Source organism: Quercus lobata, chromosome 4 (assembly GCF_001633185.2).
Source record: "Quercus lobata isolate SW786 chromosome 4, ValleyOak3.0 Primary Assembly, whole genome shotgun sequence".
Classification (NCBI taxonomy): Eukaryota; Viridiplantae; Streptophyta; class Magnoliopsida; order Fagales; family Fagaceae; genus Quercus; species Quercus lobata.
In genome coordinates, this window is record NC_044907.1 from 94,971,355 (window position 1) to 94,980,882 (window position 9,528).

The 9,528-nt window shown below is 35.9% G+C and overlaps 1 protein-coding gene across 1 annotated transcript; it reads left to right on the forward strand.

Annotated features, from left to right (window-relative positions):
* Window positions 1-2,716: 2,716 nt before the first annotated feature.
* LOC115986217 (serine/threonine-protein kinase PBS1-like) lies at window positions 2,717-9,318 on the forward strand. Its single transcript, XM_031109069.1, has 5 exons — window positions 2,717-2,902; window positions 3,755-3,880; window positions 3,993-4,065; window positions 6,834-8,284; window positions 9,181-9,318. Exons 1-5 carry the CDS (start codon window positions 2,717-2,719, stop codon window positions 9,316-9,318), a joined length of 1,974 nt encoding a protein of 657 aa, XP_030964929.1.
* Window positions 9,319-9,528: the final 210 nt, after the last annotated feature.

Below are 9,528 nucleotides of genomic sequence, written 5' to 3' on the forward strand. Positions count from 1 at the left end.
TTCTCTGATTAGACCACAGATTGCACCATCAAAAAGTACACTCTCCAATCTGATAGCCTGCAAAAAATTGTCATCATCGGACCTCTCACGCGCTCCCATGTGCCACTACAAGTCTCAGTGGCACAATCATGCACCTCCACACGCTACCTCTATTCTTCATGCACCTACATGTGCCTCCATGGGCCAGAACACCATTTGTTGACATCATCGATTACATCATCTGCTAATGTCAGCCCTAGTGACGTCATCACTACCACATCATCATCTACTTACATCAGCATCAGTCAACTGCTTGCGTCATCTTGCTGATGTCATCACTATTGACCTCATTGACTGTTGGCTTTGACTTTGACTATTGACTTTTTTAAGAGTTGACTTTTTGCAATCCATGCTCTCCTTACCCAGTTTTTCACGTAGATCTCATTTTTGCAGTCTATTTTTGCATATTTTGCTTCTAAATGAAGAATTAGGGCATGTCTTATTTTTATTGCAACAATCGTAGCCGAGAATCCAATAAACGATTTTGCAATTTTTGCAAATGTTTTGGCCATAATATTGAGACTTGCTATCAACACAACAAATCAGCTATTTCCATTTTTGCTGCTACTGTTACTAACACTGAGAATATCCAACCAATGGCTCCCATCTCTACAAAGTCCAAGTCTTTTGGATCCACTATCACCATTTCCATAGCTAACCTTCAAAATATCATCACTAATACCATTCGTATGGTTGGTAATGCATCTTATTCCTCTTCTCTCTCAGTTTCATCTGGTATGTCTCCTTCCTCTTGGTTTATGGATTCTGCTTGTTGCAACCACATGACACCTTACTCATCCCTATTTTCTCAACTTGAACCTACACCACACCCTTTTAATATTCACACAGCTAATGGTTCCACAATGTTTGGTCATAATATAGGTTCTATCTCAACCTCTAACCTCTCGATTCCTAGGGTCATTAATGTTCCTAACCTTTCTTACAATTTATTTTCTGTGGGACAATTAGCTGAATTGGGTTATAGCATTGCCTTTGATTAATCTGGGTTTTTTGTGTAGGATCCAAGGATGAAACAGGAGCTTGGGCTGGTCCCAGAGTTGGGCGTATGTTTCCCATGGACAACCTTCATCTTCCACTTGTTGCTCCTATTTTTGTTGTTGCTACAGTTTCTTCTATTCCTTCCCTTGCACTTTGGCATGCCTGACATGGTCACGCAGCTTCCTCTTGGGTACAACACTTAGCTTCTAGAGGTTTGTTAGGTTCAATATCCACAAGAAATTTTGATCGTGTTTCATGTCAGTTAGAAAAACAACCAGCTTTGCCTTTCAATACTAGTAAATCAATGTCCATTGATATCTTTAACTTAATTCATTATGATGTTTGGGAGCCTTCCTCTATCTCTAATCTCTAGTATTGGTGGATCTCGATATTTTATTGTCTTTATTGATGATTATTCTATAGCTAGATTTTTCATATGAAATATCATTCTAAATTATTACAAGTATATTCTAATTTTGCAAAAATGGTTGAAACTCAGTTTTCCAAACAAATCAAAATTTTTCGATCTGATAATGCTCTTGAATACACTAAACATGTTTTCCAAGCTATTTTTCATTCCTATGGCACTATTCATCAACTAACTTGTCCAGGTACCTCTGAACAAAATGGTAGAGCCGAATGAAAATTTCGTCATATTCTTGATACTGTTCGTGCTCTCATTCTCTCTGCCAAAGTTCCTGCTCCTTTTTGGGACGAAGCTACTCTTAATGCTATTCATACTATTAATCGCATTTGCAATCCCATCATTCAAAATCAAACTCCATGTGAGCGACTCTTTAGGTCACCTCCAAACTATCACTATCTTCGTTCCTTGCATTTTGCCTGTTTTGTTCTTCTTCAGCCCCTTGAGTATAACAAACTTGAGCCTCGGTCTAGACTTTATTGTTTTCTTGGCTATGATAAAACTCAAAAGGGGTATCGATGTTATGATCCTTTCTCCCATTGTCTTCGTATCTCCCGTAATGTTGTCTTTTAGGAACATCACTACTTTGTCGAGCTTTCTCACTTCCGTGCCTTCTTGCCTATTTCCTCTATCTTAGATATTTTTCCAGATGAGCCACATATTCATTCTACTATTGCTCCTGATCCTCTTATAGACTTCTCTGTCCAACCACCAGATATTTTTGATGCCTCTCCTAAATCACCCTCTAATGAGCAGGTAAAAGATGAATAGGTCGAAGATGAACCACCCAACCCTTAACTTAGGTCCCCTGCTCTTGCTCCGCCTGAAGAACTTGCACAAGACATTCCACCTCGTCACTCAACTCGGGTAAGATCCATTCCTGCACATTTACTTAACTGTTATTGTTATACTGCCCTTACTGCACTGCACGAGCCTCACACCTATTGTGAGGCCTCCACTAATCCTTTATGGCAGATTGTAATAAAAGAGGAACTTGATGCATTATCTAAAAACCATACTTGAGATTTGGTGACTCTCCCCCCTAGGAAATCTCTAGTTGGTTGTAAGTGAGTCTACAAGATCAAGACTTGCTCTAATAGGTCCATTGAGCGATATAAAACTCATCTTGTTGCAAAAGGTTTTACAGAGGAGTATGAAATTGATTATGAAGAAAACTTTGCTCCAGTTGCTCGTATCTCATTTGTTTGTGCCCTCTTAGCTGTTGCTGCTGCCAGTAAATGGGACTTTATTCAAATGGATGTCAAAAATCCCTTCCTTAATGGTGATTTAAGTGAAGAAGTTTATATGCAACCTTCTCCTAGCCTCTCTATTGAATCAAATAAGGTTTGTCACATTCGACGTGATCTTTATGGCCTTAAGCAAGCTCCAAGAGCTTGGCTTGTCAAGTTCAAATCCACCATCTTTCACTTGGGTTACACTGTCAGTCCTTATGATTTTGCCTTATTACTTCATCGTATCAACAAAGACACCATTTTGCTTCTCCTATATGTGGATGATATGATCATAACTGGTGATGATCTTAGTGGCATTCAAGAACTCAAGGATTTTCATAGTTAGCAGTTTGAGATGAAAGATCTTGGACATCTCAACTACTTCTTGGGTCTTGAAATCACTTATTCCATAAATGGTTTTTATATTACTCAGGCCAAGTATACTTTTGAAGTGGGAGAGCTCGACAAAGGGGCGATGTTCCCAAAAGACAACATTGTGGGAGATACGAAAACAATAGGAGACAGGATCATAACACCAATACCATTTTATATTACTTAAGCCAAGTATACTTCTGAAGTGAGAGAGCTCAACAAAGGCACCATTTTGCTTCTCCTATATGTGGATGATATGATCATAACTGGTGATGAACTCAATGGCATTTACGAACTCAAGGATTTTCTCAATCAGCAATTTGAGATGAAAGATCTTGGACATCTTAGCTACTTCTTGGGTCTTGAAATCACTCATTCCATAGATGGTCTTTATATTACTCAAGCTAAGTATACTTCTAAAGCGAGAGAGCTCAATAAAGGAGCGATGTTCCCAAAAGACAACATTGCGGGAGATACAAAGATGATGGGAGACATGATCATTACACCAATACCCCTTTATATTACTCAGGCCAAGTATACTTCTGAAATGAGAGAGCTCGACAAAGGCACCATTTTGCTTCTCCTATATTTGGATAATATGATCATAACTGGTGATGATCATGCACATCTCAGCTACTTCTTGGGTCTTGAAATCACTCATTCCATAGATGGTCTTTATATTACTCAGGCCAATTATACTTTTGAAGTGAGAGAGCTCGACAAAGGAGTGATGTTCTCAAAAGACAACATTGTAGGAGATATTCTAGCTGGACTCACTGATAGCAGGACTGTTGATACTTCAGTTGAACTTAATGTGCATCCCTCGGGGGAAACCATTGTCTAATCCCTCTCTTTACAGACGATTGGTTGACAGCTTAGTTTATCTCACTGTCACTCATCTAGACATTTCCTATGTTGTTCACCAGGTGAGCCAATATCTGTCTGTTCCACGATCGACTCACTATGCTGCTGTTCTATGCATTCTGCAATACTTGAAGGGTACTCTCTTCCGTGGCCTTTTCTACTCTACTTAGTCTCATCTTGTTTTCTGTACATTCTCTGATGTTGATTGGGCAGGAGATCCCGCTGATCACTGGTTCACCACTGGTTATTGCTTTCTTCTTGGTTCTTCTCTGATTTCTTGGTGAAGTAAGAAACAAACCCTTGTGGCCCGCTTCTATACTGAAACAGAATAGTGTGCCCTTGCTGATACCACATCTGAGCTCCTATAGCTACGATGGCTTCATAAGGACTTAGGTATTGAATGGATCATCTGTAACTTGGAATTAGATATTAGAGACCTATAGACCCTATATAGAACACGAGCTAGAGCCTCTTTAGATACACGATTCATCTAAAGAGGTACAACTTATTCATCTCACATTAAATACATACTTTCCAAATATTTATAATATATTCATCTCACTATAACTATTATATATACAATTGCAAACTACTTCAGATACATGATTCAAATTGAAGTTTTTGATGTAGCAGACAAAACAACTTTTGTGATATTTGATCGAGATGCTGAGAAAATCATAAACAAATCTATGAGAGATCTTGTTAAAAAACAAACTGGAGGTACAACTTATTTAAATTAAATTAATGTAAAACTATTAATCATAATATATATTAAATTCCTCATATGCAGATTGATATTTGAAAATGAATCCCACATGATTTGAAGAAAATTTTAGGAAGAAAATATGTTTTCATACTTTGTTTGAATGAATTCAATCTAAAGGATGGTTTTGAAAATTACACAGTTGTTAAGATTTTTGATGCACCTTCCAATGGCAAAAAGGTATGGAAGAATTAAAAATACAAAATCTAATATGCTATATTAATTCTTTTGCTACACTATTCTTAAAGTAACAAAAAAATATAAAAACATTTACAAAAAACTATCACATCACTTAAATTTAATATGAATGCATATATCTATGCACAATCTTAGTGACAACAAATCCAAAAGTCCAAACTTTATAAGATCAAGTCAGAATCTTCCAATGTCAATTCAATAGTGATTAACACAAATGATGCAATAAAAGGAAAAAGTGATGAATACTCAAAAATTGAACAAATAGGGATGGATCAAATTTCAAATGTTGAAGATGAAGAAATAGATGGTGATAACATACCCCTCAACAAGATTTCGAGCATTGCCATACTGCAAAAACAAAGCATTGAATAAACAAAAAAACAAGATTTTACAATGAAGCTCTTTATCATATAACATAATAAAAATCAATAATATGGAATGAATTAACATGTTGTTATCAACTTTTATTATACAATATTACTCCAAAGTGGTTTTTTATTGGTCACTACTTGAATAGAATAATTATAATAAATATGTATATGCAATTTATAATTGTTATTTTATATGATAAACTCATTACTAACAAAATTTTGTAATAAATCTATATATATATATATATATATATATATATATAATAGTTAAGCTAAGAGAAACTCAAATTAGAATTCCAAATTAGAGTTCCAATTTTGCGCCACGTGTCCTAAATTATTTATTCTTAAAGAATTTTATTTCTTAATTTTAGAATCAAATGTGGGACCACATCATAAATATTCATCTAAGTGAGTTATTAAGTACAAAAATCAAAGAGTCTGGAATAAATGAATCTTTTTAAAAAAAGTGTTTCACAATAATTATTTTTTAAAAAATGGACAATTTACATTTTATACTTAATAATATCCTTAGAAATTTTTTTAAAGAGCTAACAAAATATAAAAATGACTATTAATAATATTTAAATTATATATATATATAGGAATTATATTATGCATCTTATTGTATATTTTTAAGTATTTCCATGTATATGCATGGGGTTATATGCTAGTATGATATAATATATGTACAACATTTTCCAAAAAAAGAAAAATTACATAAAACATTACAACATTATCTGTGCATTGCATGGACAACTCACTAGTTCTTACTAATTAATAAGACTAATTCACTCTGAGTGAGTTAGTAATACTTACTATGTAAAGATGTGTCACCAATAATAAAAAAGATATTCAAAATGTTCCTTTATTAAATTGTTTGACACCAATCATATTCTTGTCATATCAGTCTGTAAGTTTTTTGTCATAAAATTTCTATTAGTTTTAGCATTTTTCATTAACTTAATGGTGAATTGGTGATTGTGTTGTATTTCTATTAATTCATAATTTTTTTTTTAGTGGAAAAGATGCTAAAATTACTATAAATTTTATTATAAAAAACTTACAAACTAATGTGATATTTCAAAAAAAAAAAAAAAAAAAATAGTATTGAATTACTTACTATGATCGATGACATATCAATTTATAAAGCCTACGAATAAAAATTAAAAAAAAAAAACTTACTACCCCATATTAATTTGGGGGCCTTTCCATGTTAAGGGGTCAGGGGCCGGCCCTGTTTATGAATATCAACACACACTAGTAGGAATTATTCAACGCAGGGGAAAAGTTCATCTCCTTTCATGTATTTCTTCTGGGAAACTTCCTAAAATTCTTATAAATTACGAATACCAACACACCATTTTGGTATGCAATTCTCTCTATCTCTCTCTCTCTCTCTCTCTCAGTTATAATCAATCTCCCAGAATTATTTTTCCAAGGTCGGTATGCAGAAGCACCAAGTTGTTCCAAATAAGTTTTAAAAGAATTTTGAGTTAGACAAGAAAATTTTAGTAACTGAATACTATATAATTGCAATTTATGGTTTTGTATTTCATAAATTTTGTTTGCAGAATTTGTTGCCAGCAGCAACAACTCAAACCCTGGCGGTCCAACAATTCGTGAAGAAAGAAAACATTCAACAAAAGAGTCAGCTTCCATTGCTTCACTTTTTCCACCCAATAACTCTGACACTGATGATAGTTCAGAATCCAATGAAACACCTCCGAGATTTTCTCATTATTCCAATTCCATAATGGAAATTTTCTCACCAGCCAGGTCTAGTGATTCCGAAAATTATTTAGAAATAATAATTCCAAATTCTTCAATTCCACACTTCTTTCCACTCCCTAATGGACCAACAACAAGTCTTTCCATTCCAATAATCTTCCCACCCACCATTTCTGAAACTCAGACAGAAGATGGTTGCTCAAAATCTAACAAAACACCTCGTGCAGAAACACAACTCTCTTATTCCGTAGTTCCACTCTTACCACCAGCCAAGTCTCAAACAGACAACAGAAATTCTGAAAATTATGAAATAATTCCCACCGATCCTTCCATATCAACAGGTCCTAGACGCACAATCGGAACAGCAATCTTCAATCACTTGACTGAGTTTCTTAAGCTGAAGAGCAGTAACAGTCCAAAATTCACTCATCCCAAAAAAAATTCCATACTGTCATTCTTTTCCGCAGCCAAAGACTTGATCGAAATTATTGAAAGGAAACAATTTCCTTTGCAAATGCTACTTAAAGCCACTAACAACTTCTCAGAAGATCACAAGATTGGGAAAGGTTGCTTTGGCTCAGTTTACCGTGCCACTTTAGATGGTGGCCAAGAAGTGGCTATTAAGCGCCAGGGCAGTGCTCGTGCCTTCCTAATTGAATTGAAAGCATTGTTCCACCTCAATCACAAGAATGTTGCTTGCTTAGTAGGATTTTGTGAGGATGGTAATGAGTACGCATTGGTATACGAGTACATGAAAAATGGTACCCTTCATGACCATCTTCATGAGCTTCAAAGTACTCCTCTAATGTCATCATGGACTGCCCGGATTAAAGTGGCACTAGACATAGCCAGAGGCATTGAGTATCTACATGTGTATGCAGTACCACAAATCATACACCGCAATATCAAGACGTCTAACATATTATTAGATGCTACGTGGACTGCCAAAGTGTTTGATTTCTGCCTGTCTGAGAAGGCCCCCATGGACTTCAAGTCACACCATTTGGATTGTGTGGCTGGCACCATTGGTTACATGGACCCCGAGTACTTTAGTCTTCGGCAGTTGACAACCAAAATTGATGTATACAGCTTTGGAGTTGTATTGCTAGAAATGTTGTCTGGGTACAAGGCACTTCATAAAAATGAAAATGGTGAGCAAAGGCTTATAGTTGATTTTATAGTGCCATTCATTGCCCAAGATCAAATTCACAGGGTCTTGGACCCAAGAGTACCACCACCTACCCCAGTTGAAAGAAAGGCAGTGGCACATGTTGGGTCTCTAGCAGTGGCTTGTGTAAGTTTGAAAGGTCGAGATCGCCCATCAATGACTGAGATTGTAAATAACCTGATGCGTGTGTGGGTACAGGTTATCGGTGGTTAAAACAACTGAACGTTAATGTTCCTTCGCTGCTCTCTCTGCACTATTGATGACTTCCTCACCAACGACTCCAATACCAACCACAACCACCCCTCCCTGTTGCCTAATGAGATTTCACAACTGTATAAGCATTATGGAGCTTCGTTGATTTCGTATATTTGTAGCTTTGTATATATATATATAGTTTTCCTTGATTCATACTATTGGGAGTTGAGATTGTGCCAAATAATCATATGCCAAAACATACTTTCATATCATTACATGTTTGAGAAAATTTACATGAGCTCACATGCTATTATACCTTTCTACATCTGTTTGTGAATCAATCATTGAATGTTTGAGAAAATTTACATGGGGGGGGGGGGGGGGGGGGGGTGTTGAATTAGGTAACAGCAGCACCTTAGCTCCAAAATCTTGGAGTGGCAGCATTTTAAACCAAAAAGAGTATGGTGGATTGAGGCTAAGAATGGAAGACTTTAATAGAGCTTTACTAGCCAAGATTGGCTGGTCACTAGCAAAAAATCAAGACAAAGCTTGGGTTCACATGTTGAATGCAAAGTATGTGTGTGGGGGTGATTTTTTCCCAATTCATTGGCTTGCTTAGTGCTACTTCCTGTTCTCCTTACACTAACATTCGATGTACACATAGGATCATGCATACCTTAAGTTCTCACTGCTACTATATAGTCAGAATATTTTAACTTGTTTAGTATAGAGGATTTCAATGTTGAGGCTGTTTCTATGAAGCATTTTCTTTCCAAAGTGTAAGAACATCATGACAGTTTGATTGCTTGAAATGGTGAATCAATCAGATTATGGAGACAGTAAATCAAGAGAGACTGGTAGAATACCTAGAAGAGCTGCAGCTCAAAGAGGATACAAACAACTGTTATGCTGCTGCTCTGGGAGGAGAAACATTAACTCAGAACCCACATCTAGAAAGGCAGTGATTCCCTGCCTAGGAATATTGGAAAGTTCATTGTTGTTGGATGTTATGCAGCATTTTCTAGGCTGTGTTTTTTTGCGAATATTTCAGCATAAGAGAGTGATTGGCCGCTTAGGAATAATGGTTATAGCTAAATCTATTTATTGTTGCTATTCAAATTTTGCATATAAGTTCTTTTAGTCAAGCCAATTCTCTGCTGTTTGCTTGTTGGTAT